The sequence below is a fragment of the Capsella rubella genome, unplaced genomic scaffold (assembly GCF_000375325.1).
Source record: "Capsella rubella cultivar Monte Gargano unplaced genomic scaffold, Caprub1_0 scaffold_2, whole genome shotgun sequence".
Lineage (NCBI taxonomy): Eukaryota > Viridiplantae > Streptophyta > Magnoliopsida > Brassicales > Brassicaceae > Capsella > Capsella rubella.
The window spans coordinates 13,314,397-13,330,452 of NW_006238922.1; the positions used below are offsets into that span (position 1 = coordinate 13,314,397).

The following is a 16,056-nucleotide window of genomic DNA, read 5'->3' on the forward strand; positions in this document are numbered from 1 at the left end:
TCTCGGCGGAGGCCGGTAATAGTTCCCGGTAAGGTCACCGTCGGGCCAAGGTTAAGGATTATAATTGAACTTTTGACTTTTCCCGGCGATAACTTTTTATTTACAGTAAGGCCCTTTTAGTTATAATAATTATACAATTGGGTTCACTTCTTTTTTTCTTAAATCGAGGCCACAACTTTTATGATATAACATTTTGAAGAAAATTAAAAGTTTGAGTGGAAAAATTATAAGTCTTGATTTGAAAAAATAAAATAAAAACTTAGGTTAGCAGAAAACTAAAAATATGGTCCTAACCAATAATCACGTTGTTTAGCCAGTTCCATGTTATTACAATATGGGATATGTTATTATATTTTATTTTTTCCGATCCGTATAGAGTATCATGCAATGTAAATTGAGTGAAGATCGAGTTTCGATATACTTGTAGATATTCTCGTATGTCGATGATATATCCATGGACGAACAAAAGCTATTTCGAAAGAAAAACTTTACACCGTTTTTTATTTTAACAAATCGTGCAAAATACTGTATGTACTCATAACACACCGTTTTAAATAAGTTTTCATGATCACTTTATTGAATATAAATACATAGTATTATTTCAATTTGTAGGTGTTTATTCCTCCCGGTTTGACGCGTCAATCCTTACTTATAAATCATACATTATGGGGGGGTTATTGGGAGAATGACTTTTAAAGATTTTTAGAGTTTAAGATTCTATTGTTATTGGTGTACGGATTCTTAGATTCTTACTAAAATCTCTTGTTATTTGTGTATGTATTTTGTAATTCTATTTAAAATCCTTTGTTATTCAAAAAGTTGAGTATTTATTGATTTTCCAATTCTATCAAATTCTAGTGTTATTGGTTTAATGATTCCTTACCTATTTAGTCATTAAAAACAACTTTCAAAATACTGCAATTATCATAAGGATTTGTAGAGTCTATCATATGAAGAATCTATTAAACTCTAAAAATCTGGTTAAACATTATTTTAGAATCAACAAATCTTTTTGAGAATCTTAAAATCTCTAAACTTTTGAAATCCACAAACTCTTTTAAAATCAATCTCCCAATAACTCCCCCTATGTTTTCTTTTTTGACACAAACTTATAATTCATATATTATATATGTTAACACAAAAAGACACAAAGAGAACAAATTAAATACCTGAAGACGCCATATGAGATCGCTGCTTGCTCTAACCCGAAAACGATTATCAAAATATTTCCGGCGAGCTTCTTCGACGGCAGCTCGTTCCTCCTCGGTGCCGGCGTCCGGATCAAACTCCCATGTCTGCCGTCCGAGGAAGTTGTTGGTGCTGAACAAGTAGGGGTCTTCTTTGTTTCCATTAGCTATCTTCAACTTCCACATTCTTTAGAGATCTTAATTAATTATTCATCTAAAATTATGGCATATTGTATGCATTAGACTACTGAGTGCACGTAATATATGTGAAGTGGAGAAAAGAAGAGAAGTGTAGGAGAATATTGAATTTGATTTACAAGCACGTACACGCATACATAAGTCGTTTTGAAGTTTTGTTTAATTTATTAATTAAATATTTAAGTATAATTAAATTTCGAAAAAAATGAAAGTGATTTCCTTTCATTTTGAGTGAGTTGGTATTTAGAATTCTCAGTCATGCAACAACGAGGTTAAACTTGAAATGTTTTTGGGAGTTTAAGGTTCTATCGTGATATATTTGCAACCTCTTAATTATAGAGCTTGTATATTTTTGCTGTCTTGTTAAAGTTTTTGGATTGTTTTCTTCTTTTCCGTTTGCATGTACCTGGACTGGCTATCTCGAAAGAAATGCTTTCATATCATAGCTGGTACTTGCGTGTTTTTAGTGTACATGATTTTAAAATTAAAGTATACAAGAGTTTTAAGTGGTTGATTTTTCATTCTTTTGAAACAGTCAAGTTGTTAATTAATTTTATCATCAATCTTTAGCAAATTGTAAATGTATGCATGCATGCATGCATAAGAAGAATTAAAGTTTTTATGTTTCACATTTTCGTTTTACGATTTCTAAATGTTTGATAAGCGCATAACGTGTTAACGGATATACGTAACACATGCATACATTACAAAAGGGTATTCTAGATCGTTCGATAACATGTATTGCTCACAATTAATAACACAACTTTACGCCATATTAGTTGTGTAATTTCTTACAACTTGTGGGATCGAAACCTAAACTAATTTTCCAACCAACAGTCGCAAGTTGGCAACAAATCCTTTGAACAAACAAAAGTATGAGACAATCGCAGCTTTATTATAATTTTAGAGATTTGCAAAAAGTTTAAATGTTGGAAATTATTCGCTGTAAAATAAGTGAATTCAATCGATATGGATTGAGTTCATGTTCCATATATATCAAGTCCACGCCAGACATTTCTCTTGTTCGTGTAATTATTAGTTGATAAAATCATCCTAAATCTAAATCTTTTAATCCGATTAAACATTTGTAAAAATGTTCCGAATTGTACTCTTTTAATAGAAATCTGATATTTCGGAATCTAAAATCTCTATATTTTTAAGGAAAAGTAAAAACCGTGCACATAGGCCTATGCTGATATGTATTTATTCAGAGTTAGAATAGAAGAGAAACATCCTCTCAGTCCTCTCACTTATCACCCAAAGCCCATATAAGACATATTCCGCAAGTGCGTTTGTATAATCTGAGTCCAACGCCGTTTCTAAATATCATACTCTCGACGATCGTTACGTAAATTAAACCATAACTTTCAACAATTTAATATATTGATCTGTCACTAGCTAGTGCACCCCCTTTAAACTTCCATACCTGTATTATATCTTTACTACCCCTTTTTCAAAAAGAGATTTATGTGTGTGACGTGCGTGAGTATCAATGAAGAATAATCTATTTTGCAAAATTTACTTTAGAAACTTGGGATTTAGCTAGATTGTCATTAGAAACCATGGATGCATTTAAAGCCCTACGATAAAGTATGGTTGTAATGGGTTGGATTTCAAATGTTCGGTTGTGAATATGAGCGTTGGATACACTTATATAGTATTTGTAGTTTACAGTACCTTTTTTTTTTTTTTTTATCGCTACCATGCCCACTTATATAGTAAACTATACGAAGTTTAAAATTACGATGAAGTTGAATAAATGTTTCTATCGAGTAGTGAGCAAAAAATACAGAGACATATTGATCTCGCTAAATGTATATTCGCTTTGATTAAAACCGTAAAATATCTTTTAAATAACATTATATGATATGATATAGATTACGACTTTCTTAAAAAAAGTTTGAAAATATGGATATTTTGATAGGAGCTAGTGACATACATGACAACATTGCATGCAACACTTTCTTCTAACGGCAATTTACACTCGATGACAAAAACAGAAACGCCGTATAAAAAAGATAGAAATGGTACGGCTGCACTTATTGCGATTGACAAACTGAGTAAATTAAATCTCTCTTTCACTCCCATTATATCTGTTTTTGTCAAGTTACTATAATTGGATCATAGCGATCATGTGCGCCCTACATTTATACACGGACATCTGTCCACACTGCATCTAAGACGGTACGTGAGGCGTTTATGGTTAGGTCGGCCATGATTAAATGTTGATTGATACATATACTCCAATTTGTATGCGTACTTGTATAAAGATCATTTTTTATAAGTACCTTTTTATGATGGTACCATCATCCATGTGTAGTAAGAGTTGGGATTAATTCACATAAAGTACGGTCTAAAACAAGAGTGAAGATTTTAATTACATCTAACATGTTACCCAAAAAAAAAAAAAAGATTTAATTACATCGTCGAACAAGTCTGAATACATAGTCCAAAAAACAAAATACATATCATTTTTCTCTTTGTATCAAAAACTGTTAATTTATACTGCTATCTGGTTCTAAGAGAGACAAAATAAAATAAAAATGTGTGAATGATCGTTATTTGTTGTAACAACAGCGACGATTCATTTTTTTGAGTGGGTCTCTAGTCTCTACGTGTACACTGATCTCTATTTGAATGGTCTTTAGACTTTCTCACGATTTCAAACACATAAGTGATTGAAAAGTATATTTAATCAGTTGCATGAACTAAACAGGTGGTCCACCATGTCATTTATTACATGAGTTTGATTTGGGTGTACTACTTGATGAGATCTGATATTTTGTTATGGAACTGATCATATGGATTATATATGGAACCTACGAACTAGGATTAGATAATTACAACTTTATTCAATACTCGAATTAATGAAGTCTTGTTCATTTATGTTTCCCCCAAAAAACAAATAACATATACGATGTTGCCGCAATAACACGTTGATGAGAAAATCTATATTACGTGTACTATTTTTACCAAAAAAAAAAAAATTCAATTTGAGCCTGTCTTTAATTCTGTCTGTAAACTATACATATAAGGTGTATCCTTTTACAAATGAGAAAAAACATTTGTCTAACCCAAACATAGATAAACGTTAAAGATAATAATTTCTTTAATTAATATGCCCAAATAATTGTTATTCAGTTCGCCCTCGACCTCTATATAAACATACGTAATCATCACTAATAATCGCAAAGGCAAACATCGACGCAGCACAAGTAGACTCTCTCCTTCATTTTCTCTTATCTCTATTATCCTCTCTCTATAACAAGCTCATTACATAATAAGGGCCATTTTATATTGATATATCTATAAGCATGTAATATATATATATAGGGCTTATATATTATCTATACATATGTATGCATGTATAGGAACTGGATCGTATGTACCATAATGGGATTGTTCGTCTGAAATCTAAACTCTCTGAGTGAGTATATTATATGGAAAATTTACGTATATATATATACAGGATCATTCGTTATGTGGAGACTGAAGATAGGAGAGGGAAATGGAGAAAACCCTTACTTATTCAGCAGCAACAATTTCGTGGGACGTCAAACATGGGAGTTTGATCCCAAAGCCGGTACGCCGGAGGAACGAGCCGTCGTAGAAGAATCTCGTCGGAATTTTGTAGATAACCATTCTCGTGTTAAAGGTTGCAGTGACCTTTTGTGGCGAATGCAAGTGAGTTCTTTTATCCACAAGTGAGATTTTATTTATTTGTTTATCATGACAAAATGCATGCCCTAAAATCTAATTATATTGTGATATTTGGCTATAAAATGTATAGTTCTTTCCCAGAATTAGTTTTTTTTTTCTTTTCTTCTTCTTGTTGTGTGTGGTGGTGACAGTCACGTATTGTCCAATTTATAGTTTGATGTGAATGATTTTCACTTTTAGATATACTGTATATATAGTTCATAATTGATACACATGCAGTTGGGTTACAACCACATAAATGATGTGGATTTTGGCTCCCAATTGTAGAATTGTCATAGAAACCATGCAGCAGGTTTATCGTACAGGAAAACTGAATATTAACATCCTATAGGAAACATTAAAGAATCTGTGTTGATAATCTAAGTATGATGATCTATGAAATAAAAGCTATAAGATTAAAAAGATAAAATTCTGTTTTTAAAGAATCTTTTATTTTAGGCAAAAACATCCGAATATATATATATATATATATATAATCAGATTATTCATAATTGTTCTGTCTCTAGGAAAAACCAATTATAAAATTATAAATCGACCGAGAAAGAGAACAACAACCAATGAAAAAAAAAAAAAAAGGGAAAAGAACAACCTATGACGAAATCGTAGTGACGTTTTATGAGTTTTATTTTAATTCTGGGCCCTAAAAGCTAATGGGCCATGCAATTATTCATACCATGTTTTTTCATTGATTTCCTTTTTCTCCAACGCGAAAAATGTTACTGTTTAGTGGGAATTTATTTTGACTGGGGTTTCTGTACGCACAGTTTCTGGGAGAGGCGAAGTTCGAGCAAGTGATCCCGCCGGTGAAGATTGATGACGGCGAAGGGATTACTCATGACAACGCGACGGATGCGTTACGGAGAGGTGTTTCTTTGTTCTCGGCTTTGCAGGCCTCCGATGGTCACTGGCCTGGAGAAATCACCGGACCTCTCTTCTTCCTCCCTCCTTTGGTATGTTTCTTTTTCGCTTTCCTTTCAATTCTTACTTTAATCTGTCTATCGAAGCATACTATAAGGTTTAGATTTAGAGATTTAGGGTTTCTATTGCGTGACAAATTTATCAGATAATAAACCGAGGAGGAATCAATGAAACTGAGGAATTTGTCCTGCAGGTATTTTGTTTGTATATCACAGGACACCTCAACAAGGTATTTGATGCAGAACATCGCAAAGAGATGCTTCGACATATCTATTGTCACCAGGTACCTTCAACGATGAACTTATTGGCTCATTTGTTTTAAAGAAGAGCCTTGTTCAGAGATCCTCACATGAGTAACTGTGTTATCCTTTAATTTGCAGAACGAAGATGGTGGATGGGGATTGCACATTGAGAGCAATAGCATGATGTTCTGCACCGTTTTGAATTACATCTGCTTGCGCTTGCTCGGAGAAGGTCCTGATGGAGGACGTGATAACGCTTGTAAACGAGCCAAGCAATGGATTCTTGACCGTGGTGGTGCGACTTATATTCCATCCTGGGGAAAAATTTGGCTATCGGTATGTCTTTGGGACTATATCCTTATTTATCTGAGAGGTCAACCAGCTTTTGATTTGCTTTGCATGTAGATACTTGGAATCTATGATTGGTCTGGAACCAATCCTATGCCTCCAGAGATCTGGTTGCTACCTTCTTTCTTTCCAATACACTTAGGTTAGTTTCCCGTTTCCTTTATTAATCTTTTTGCTGTTGAGATTTTACTAATTGGCTCATTTTAAAATAGTTATTTCCGTTTGTTGATTTTTTTTTTTGGTTTTTGATGTTTCGTCTTACCCAACAATATATTTAGGCAAAGTTTTGTGCTATTGCCGGATGGTTTACATGCCCATGTCCTATCTATATGGGAAGAGGTTTGTTGGTCCAATAACACCTCTTATTCTCCAACTGCGTGAAGAACTCCATTTGCAACCTTACGAATCAATCAACTGGAATAAAACTCGGCGTCTTTACGCAAAGGTATGGTTGATCATTTCTTATTTTAAAATTTATATGCCATGATAATATGAACATTACATCGTTCTTCCCGCAGGAAGACATGTACTTCCCCCATCCTTTGGTTCAAGATTTGGTATGGGACGCTCTTTATGTCTTTGTGGAGCCATTCCTTACCCGTTGGCCGTTAAACAAGCTTGTGAGAGAAAAAGCTCTTAGGCTGGCAATGAAACATATACATTATGAAGACGAGAACAGCCATTATATCACAATCGGATGTGTTGAGAAGGTAAAACTTTGAATGACCCTTTATTAGATTATGCATATACTTTTTTACGATTGTTTGTTTGAATCCAACTTGTGTATTTTAGGTATTGTGCATGCTTGCTTGCTGGATTGAAGACCCGAATGGTGACTACTTCAAGAAGCATCTTGCTAGAATTCCAGATTACATGTGGATCGCCGAAGATGGAATGAAAATGCAGGTACCAAAGGATTTAAAATTAGATATAAGGTGTAGTCTGATAATGATAACTTCTTAAGAATCTAATTTTATGCAGAGCTTTGGAAGTCAACTATGGGATACAGGGTTTGCGGTTCAAGCTATACTTGCTAGTGATCTCTCTCTTGAAACAGGCAATGTACTCAAGAAAGGACATGATTATATTAAGAAATCTCAGGTTTGATATACTTTTTATTATAATACTATAGCTTGATTTCCCTAAAGAAGACTCTGGTTCCTTAAATTTAAAGAACCTTGCAGGTTAGAGAGAACCCTTCTGGTGACTTTAAGGGCATGTACCGCCACAAATCCAAAGGAGCATGGACCTTATCTGATCGAGATCATGGATGGCAAGTTTCAGACTGTACAGCTGAAGCTCTCAAGGTTAACCAACCAATCACTGATGCAAAACAAGATAGTTGTAGTTTCCTCGAGAGTTATGCCTTAATATACTTAATTTTGTTTTGTAGTGTTGTCTGTTGCTCTCCATGATGCCGGCTGAGGTTGTTGGCCAGCAAATGGATCCAGAACAGCTATACGATTCTGTTGATCTCTTGCTGTCTTTTCAGGTAAGGGTGAATCTATAAGACTATTGTCCCAAAAAAGTATGGCTATTAATAAAATTTACAATCCGTGACTTCATCTAATGTAGAGTGATAATGGAGGTGTGACCGCATGGGAGCCTGTCCGTGCATATGAATGGATTGAAGTAAGTGCTGAAAGACATAAGGATGCTCTCATATTTTTTTCTAGTTTAGAAGCTCGTCGGAAAAAAATTTCTGATGTTGAACCTTATGTAAATGGTTTTCAGTTGCTCAATCCCACAGAATTTTTGGCTAATCTAGTGGCTGAGCGTGAGTATGTGGAATGTACTTCATCTGTTATGCAAGCTCTGGTTCTGTTCAAGCAACTCTATCCGGGTCACAAGACAAAAGAGATCAGTAGGTCCATCGAGAAAGCAGTGCAATTCCTCGACAACGAACAAAGGCCAGATGGTTCATGGTATATTAGTTTTAACACAGGTCATATATACGGATTTAGAAGAAGCTAGCCTAACCAAGTAATGTGTTTTCTTATCATGATTGATAGGTATGGAAATTGGGGTGTTTGTTTCATATACGCCACATGGTTTGCTCTTGGCGGTCTAGCAGCCGCTGGTAAAACGTATCAAAATAGCCAGGCTATTCGTAAAGGTGTTGAGTTTTTGCTCACGACACAGAAAGATGATGGAGGTTGGGGGGAAAGCTATCTTTCATGCCCTGAACAGGTATTTATTTGGAGATCAACGCGAAGTCAGACCTTAGTACATAAATTTCATCAAAATTATTGAACAAGTGTTTATCCTTTTAACATGATGTATATGTGTAGAGATACATATCTACAGGAGGGAAAAGTTCAAACCTGGTGCAAACCGCTTGGGCAATAATGGGGTTGATCAACGCTGGACAGGTTCAAATATTTCATTTTGCATCGAATTTTTTTGGATAAATTAACAACGAAATTTCTTGGATTTAATATATATAAAAAAAACAGGCTGAGAGAGATCCAATACCTCTTCACCGTGCTGCGAAACTTATCATCAATTCACAAATGGAAAATGGAGATTTCCCCCAGCAGGTTGGACATCCTCTTTGCTAGAAATTTGATTTATATATGTTTTCGTTTCTTGCAGTTTCATAGTTTTGGAGAAATGTTATTATCGCATGTGCAGGAAATAGTAGGAGTGTTCATGAAAAATTGCTTGATACACTATGCTACTTACAGAAACACATTCCCATTGTGGGCACTTGCTGAGTACCGAAAGGCTGCGTTCGTTACTCATCAACATCTATAGTGTTTGTCTTAGTAGGTTTTAATATGAAAACAAGAAAAATATTGTATTAATTATATAATAATCAGATAAGATTCATGTTATGTGCGGAAACCGCATAACATGACGACACCTACTCTCACTCCACGGCATTACACAATTCGTTTCTTGTTGTAGCACTCTCCTTATATATATTTGAAATGTTGGTTTATTGCGTACATGATGTATCAGGCAATTAGTGTGTCAACACTGAAAAAGATAATTAAGATAATGGCAATCACAAGTCGCATTCGTCGACAGCTCTAGGGGCCAACCAATTAATGATCACAAGATAAGAATTTTGAGCGGCCATAATCTGATCGACGCGTGTATGAGATCTGTGTCTCGCAAAATATTTAGAAGACTTGATGTTCTTATGCATAAAGAGGCTGTTAATATGCGTTGTGTTTGTGTTAGACCAAAAAGAGTACTTGCGTATGTGTGTTTGTCGGTTTATGAATTATTCAGACAGTTCCAACGGTTCAAAAGGCAAATTTTGGAAATTTATGATAAGGGTTGTTATTAATTAGTTATTAAAGTAAAATTCGAATGATTTTATATGTTATGTAGAATTGTTGTTATTCAATCAAGTTTTGGTTAGTTTCGGTTAAAGTTTAATATTATCAGTTTGTGAGAAAATTATTTAAAATTTTAATAAATCTGAAATTGTTGGATTCAGAATTTTATATAATTAACTATTTTTTGTATGATTTAACTAAAACAAAAGAATTTAGCTAGGATTGTTAATGAATTCAATTATTATGTTATTGGTTTATAATTTTATAATTTTTTTTTCTTCAGAATTAAAGTTATTGAAAATATCATCAAAACAAAGAGATTTTATTTGGAAAACTTTACAAGATTATAGAAAAATTAATCAATAAAACTATAGAAAACTCTCCAACAATTTTTAAAAATCTTTTACTTATTTACTTTCTATAATTTTATTGAAGTCATCAAATTTTTTATAACTTATAATTTAACTAGTTATGACAATAATAACAAATAACAACAGAGTTACAATCTTTTATCAACAAAATAAAAACAAATTAATCAGCTTTACTAGGTTATCGTAGTGATAAGTGAGAACTTACTAGCAAATAAGTAGTGATAAGTGATAACTTGCTTGCAAATAAGTATTGTCAATTTTCGTTTTTAAGTAAAGCATGTTTTCTTTATTTCTGACCAAGAGCATGTGACATCTACCTAATCTTTGTTTACGTAGAAGCCTAAGCTTCTTTAGTTCCTTCTCTATATATGAAGGTGCGTACATGAAACTCTCCCAAGGTACCGACTTATCAAATATCAAAGGCAAACGTCGACCAAGGGCAATCTCTTTATCTCCATATCTCTTTTTTTCTTTTTCTTTTTTCTTTTTAACAGAAAAATCCTCTATCATTTAATCTGTATATCTCATATAATCGTTACATGCGGGTTCTTTACTTCTTACGATATTAAATCACAATATAAATATATATATATATATATATATATATATATATATATTGTATGCATGTTTTAGTCTGACCTATATATTTTAATTTCGTACGGGTGTATACACTCTCTGACTGTATATATTATCGTGCGATTTCTGCATGAAGTTCTAAACCAAAAGCGAGTATACATATATAGGAAAATTGGTATGTGGAGGCTAAAGATAGGAGAGGGAAACGGAGAAGAGGATCCTTACTTGTTCAGCAGCAACAACTTCGTGGGACGTCAAACATGGGAGTTTAATCCCAAAGCTGGCACGCCGGAGGAACGAGCCGCCGTAGAAGAAGCTCGTCGGAAATTTTTAGACAACCGTTCTCGTGTTAAAGGTTGCAGCGACTTCTTGTGGCGAATGCAAGTAAGTTTTTTTTTTTTCATCACAAGCAAGATTTATTTTGTTTATCACGCAAAATGCCATAAAAGTTAAACAAACTGGATTCATTTTGACTGCAAATTTTTTTCCCACTTCACAATTTGTATTTTTTTCTTGTGGTTACAAACTTGCAATCACGTATTCACCTTGTTAACCTTGTTCAATCTATAACTTGATGAATTTTATTATTATTATTATTATTATGATTTAAGAAAAAACATATTTATATGTATTGAGTTCATACTTTATATCCAGCGGGATTAAATATATAGTAATGACATTTATAATATAAGTATTATATATAATGCCAAACGAAAGAAAATCTGTAAGATTAAAAATATAATATAGAATAAATATGAAAACTGAATCTCACAGTCTTTGAGAAAAAAATATTACTATTGTAATATATTTTGATTTTTGATGTTTTAGGTCACGAATGTTTTGTATGTTTTTTATTTTTCTAATTTTTGATTTAATCTGTAGATTTTAGGTTTTGATCTTAAAAATAAAAATATTAATAAAAAAAAGTACGTGATATTTGTTAGAAAAAAATAAAAATTGGGTTTTGGATTCTAAAAAAAAATTAAAGTAAAATCTCATAAAATTTGATTTTTCTAAATTCAGGAAATCGCCTTTTGCTAAAATTATGAATAGCGAATTTTTTTGATTTTTTAGAATAAATAACAACAAATATTATGAAATCTACTGCCATTTAAGTCGATAATAGTAAAGTCAGTAGTTGTTTGACAAGTGGCTGAAGAAACTGAGAAGGACGTGTCCCTCTCTCTCGCTTTTTCTTCGGTTTACTGTGTTTTTAGTAAGGACCAGTAAAAATGCTCTAAACGAATCGACCAGTAACAAAAAAATCATAATGAAACTTATTACTTTTGGGCTCTATACGTTAATGGGCTTATATGCCACCATCGATTTTGACGTAGATTTAAGAGCCGGCCCTGTTATATTGATTAGAACCAAAAATAATAATAACTGGAAAAAAACGTTTGGAAATTGTTGGTCTGAGCTGCTGATTCGACTGTACCGCACAGTTTCTGAAAGAGGCAAAGTTCGAGCAAGTGATCCCGCCGGTGAAGATTGATGACGGCGAAGGCGTTTCTCATGAAAACGCGACGGATGCGTTACGGAGAGGTGTTTCCTTCTTCTCGGCTTTGCAGGCCTCCGACGGCCACTGGCCTGGAGAATTCTCCGGACCTCTCTTCTTCCTCCCTCCTTTGGTATGTTTCTTCTTCTTCTTCTTTTCCATACTCATATCAATTTCTTACCTCATGTCTATCTGGCTAATACTCTTAGATGCTAGAATTAGAGATTTTTAGGTTTTATATTGAGCGAGAAATTGTCTCTAGTAGAAGGAAGGATAAGAATCAACTAAACTGAGGAATTTTTCCTGCAGGTATTTTGTTTGTATATCACAGGACACCTCGACAAGGTATTTGATGCAGATCATCGCAAAGAGATGCTTCGATATATCTATTGTCACCAGGTGATGAAATTTCTTGGCTCAGATTTCTTTAAGAAGAGCCTTGATTTGAGAGATCATCACTGTGTTGTCCCTTAATTTGCAGAACGAAGACGGTGGGTGGGGACTACACATCGAGGGAAAGAGTGTTATGTTCTGCACCGCGCTGAATTATATATGCTTGCGTATGCTCGGAGAAGGTCCCGATGGAGGACAAGATAACGCGTGCAAACGGGCCAGGCAATGGATTCTTGACCGTGGTGGTGTGACTTATATTCCATCCTGGGGGAAAATGTGGCTCTCGGTAAGGAACATATGTTAATATAACTCAGAGATGTTGAAGTTTTACTACTACCAGATTTTATTTTTGTTTGCAGATACTCGGAATCTATGATTGGTCTGGAACTAACCCGATGCCTCCCGAGATCTGGTTGTTACCTTCTTTCCTTCCATTACACATAGGTTTGTGCTTTTTTCTTAATTTGAAGACTATACTAGATCGACTTGAAACAGCTATGTGAATTGATGCTTTGTTTTAATATGTCTTGTTTTGATGCAAAAAAAATACAGGAAAGTTTTTGTGCTATACCCGGATGGTTTATATGCCTGTGTCTTACCTATATGGGAAAAGATTTGTTGGTCCTCTAACACCTCTTATCATGCTGTTGCGCGGAGAACTCCACTTACAACCTTACGAGAAAATCAATTGGAATAAAGCGCGACGTTTATATGCAAAAGTATGGCTAACCAATTTTAATCTTTAAATCTCTATTTCATAGTAAGAAAATCCACAAGCATTTTATCTTTACAGGAAGACATGTTTTATCCTCATCCTCTGGTTCAAGATTTGATATGGGACACTCTTCACATTTTTGTGGAGCCTCTTCTTACAAGGTGGCCGTTAAACAAGCTTGTAAGGGAAAAGGCTCTTTGCGTGGCAATGGAACACATACATTATGAAGACGAAAATAGCCATTACATTACCATCGGATGTGTTGAGAAGGTAAGACATTGAGAAAACCTTTAACGTATTGTGCATGCATACTCTTTAAACTTTAAAATTTCAAATTACGTGCTTTAATTTTTATTCAGGTTCTGTGCATGCTTGCTTGCTGGATTGAGCATCCGAATGGAGATCACTTTAAGAAACATCTCGCTAGAATTCCAGACTTCATGTGGGTAGCTGAGGACGGACTGAAAATGCAGGTTCTAATAAATAAGATAGTTTTGTTATGTGTACTTGAGCTAAGAATTTTTTTAAGCATTCCAATTTCTTGTAGAGCTTTGGAAGTCAACTCTGGGAAACAGGGTTTGCGATGCAAGCTATACTTGCTAGTGATCTTTGTGATGAAACTGATGACGTACTCAGGAAAGGACACAGTTACATTAAGAAATCTCAGGTTTAAATATAGTCTTTTACCTTGAACTGCTCTATGAAGCAGTTGAATGTTCTTTTTTTTTTCCTAAATCAAAGAGCTTTTTAGGTTAGAGAAAACCCTTCAGGCGACTATAAGAGCATGTATCGCCATATTTCAAAAGGAGCATGGACTTTGTCAGATCGCGATCATGGATGGCAAGTTTCAGATTGTACAGCAGAAGCTTTCAAGGTAATCAAATTTGTTGTTGAGAAAAACTAATATTAAGTCTCCAGAACCTTTACTTCTTTGGGTTTGTAGTGTTGCATGCTGCTCTCGATGATGCCAGCTGAGGTCGTTGGTCAGAAATTAGATCCTGAATACCTCTACGATTCTGTTAATCTCTTATTATCGTTACAGGTGAGATTATAAGACTAATGCTGTCAAAACTATGTCTTTAAATGATATTAAGTTATTAACGAATACAACTTCATTTAATGTAGAGTGGAAACGGAGGTTTGACTGCATGGGAGCCAGTCCGTGCACATGAATGGTTGGAAGTAAGAGTTACAACACATATTATGGATGTTCACATTTTCTTTTCCTTTTTTGCGGATTTATAAAAAACTTTGAAACTGGTGTTGCAGTTGCTCAACCCCACTGATATTTTTGCTGATGTTATGGCTGAACGCGAGTACGTGGAATGTACCTCAGCTGTTATACAAGCATTGGTTCTGTTCAAAAAACTGTATCCGGATCACAGGACAGAAGAGATTATCATGTCGATCGAGAAAGGGGTGCAATTTCTAGAAAGCAAGCAAATGCCAGATGGTTCATGGTATATTACTTTAATATAACTAAGACATGATTAATGAGTATGGTTCCTAAGAGTTCTAATGTAATAGTGTTTTTTGTGTACTGATAGGTACGGAAACTGGGGTATTTGTTTCATTTACGCCACATGGTTTGCTCTTAGCGGCCTAGCAGCCGTGGGTAAGACATATAAAAGCTGTCTGGCTATGCGCAAGGGTGTAGATTTCCTGCTTACAATACAGAAAGAAGATGGAGGTTGGGGCGAAAGCTATCTTTCATGCCCTGAGCAGGTAATTTTGTGAATTAACACCAAATTCTAATATATTAGTTTCACCTAAAGTTTTGAAGAAGCGTTAAATTTGGTTTCTATGCAGAGATACATACCATTAGAAGGGAGCAAATCAAACCTAGTGCAAACCGCATGGGCTATGATGGGTCTGATTCATGCGGGACAGGTTCAAATACTTACAATATTATATTTGCAATTATTTCATGTACAACGAATGAAAGTATACTTACCGTTTCCTCTGCTGTATGTATACAACAGGCCGAGAGAGATCCTATACCTCTTCATCGTGCTGCAAAACTTATCATTACTTCGCAACTTGAAAATGGCGATTTTCCTCAACAGGTTATTTTTTAGACATCCTCTTTGTGAAACATATACACGAGAGTTAGAATAAATTTCCTACGTTCTCGAATCCGTTGTAATGTTGTCTACAATGTCCATACTCAGGTAATAATAAAATCAGTTCTAATATTAATCTCGTTGACCTGAACTCTAATCACTTTTCAAGCCTCAAGCAATAGTAAACGTATAATTGATTTATTAGGTTACTGAGTTTATTTATTGTCTGTTTATGATGTGTGTGTTTGCAGGAAATAGTAGGAGCGTTCATGAATACATGCTTGCTACACTATGCTACATACAGAAACACCTTCCCATTATGGGCACTCGCGGAATACCGAAAAGTTGCGTTTATTTTTGATTAATCATTGTACTTACTATATGTTATGTAATCTTTACTTAGAACGTACGAATTTGATTATTGTTAATTAATCTTTTTTACTTATTCATATCAATGTTTATCCAGCCAAGTAATACATCTGAAAAAATGATCACAAAAATATTAAGAAAGTAAATAACCGAATAACTATTTCGTCT

At 34.3% G+C, this 16,056-nt stretch overlaps 2 protein-coding genes across 2 annotated transcripts; both read left to right on the forward strand.

The window, feature by feature from the left end:
* The first annotated feature begins 4,525 nt into the window (after positions 1–4,525).
* On the forward strand, positions 4,526–9,643 carry LOC17894179 (amyrin synthase LUP2). Its single transcript, XM_006300708.2, has 18 exons — positions 4,526–4,600; positions 4,855–5,069; positions 5,870–6,055; positions 6,217–6,306; positions 6,404–6,601; positions 6,671–6,755; positions 6,892–7,058; positions 7,132–7,323; positions 7,406–7,519; positions 7,595–7,714; positions 7,798–7,920; positions 8,007–8,105; positions 8,189–8,245; positions 8,348–8,538; positions 8,626–8,803; positions 8,905–8,985; positions 9,070–9,153; positions 9,248–9,643. Exons 2-18 carry the CDS (start codon positions 4,866–4,868, stop codon positions 9,368–9,370), a joined length of 2,292 nt encoding a protein of 763 aa, XP_006300770.1. The 5' UTR covers positions 4,526–4,600; positions 4,855–4,865; the 3' UTR covers positions 9,371–9,643.
* A 1,251-nt stretch (positions 9,644–10,894) lies between these two features.
* LOC17894180 (amyrin synthase LUP2) lies at positions 10,895–15,974 on the forward strand. Its single transcript, XM_006301304.2, has 17 exons — positions 10,895–11,234; positions 12,296–12,481; positions 12,658–12,747; positions 12,830–13,027; positions 13,101–13,185; positions 13,294–13,460; positions 13,535–13,726; positions 13,816–13,929; positions 14,004–14,123; positions 14,208–14,330; positions 14,400–14,498; positions 14,582–14,638; positions 14,726–14,916; positions 15,004–15,181; positions 15,266–15,346; positions 15,439–15,522; positions 15,771–15,974. The coding sequence occupies exons 1-17, from the start codon at positions 11,028–11,030 to the stop codon at positions 15,882–15,884; spliced, it is 2,286 nt and encodes a 761-aa protein (XP_006301366.1). The 5' UTR covers positions 10,895–11,027; the 3' UTR covers positions 15,885–15,974.
* Positions 15,975–16,056: the final 82 nt, after the last annotated feature.

Excerpts from the sequence above, each read along its gene's own strand:
- LOC17894179 (XM_006300708.2), top strand. The coding sequence starts at position 4,866 with ATGTGGAGACTGAAGATAGGAGAGGGAAATGGAGAAAACCCTTACTTA. Across the intron at positions 8,246-8,347 it reads GTGCATATGAATGGATTGAA|TTGCTCAATCCCACAGAATT; the intron begins GTAAGTGCTGAA and ends AATGGTTTTCAG. Across the intron at positions 8,804-8,904 it reads ATCTTTCATGCCCTGAACAG|AGATACATATCTACAGGAGG; the intron begins GTATTTATTTGG and ends GTATATGTGTAG.
- LOC17894180 (XM_006301304.2), top strand. The coding sequence starts at position 11,028 with ATGTGGAGGCTAAAGATAGGAGAGGGAAACGGAGAAGAGGATCCTTAC. Across the intron at positions 12,482-12,657 it reads TCTTCTTCCTCCCTCCTTTG|GTATTTTGTTTGTATATCAC; the intron begins GTATGTTTCTTC and ends TTTTTCCTGCAG. Across the intron at positions 12,748-12,829 it reads GATATATCTATTGTCACCAG|AACGAAGACGGTGGGTGGGG; the intron begins GTGATGAAATTT and ends CTTAATTTGCAG.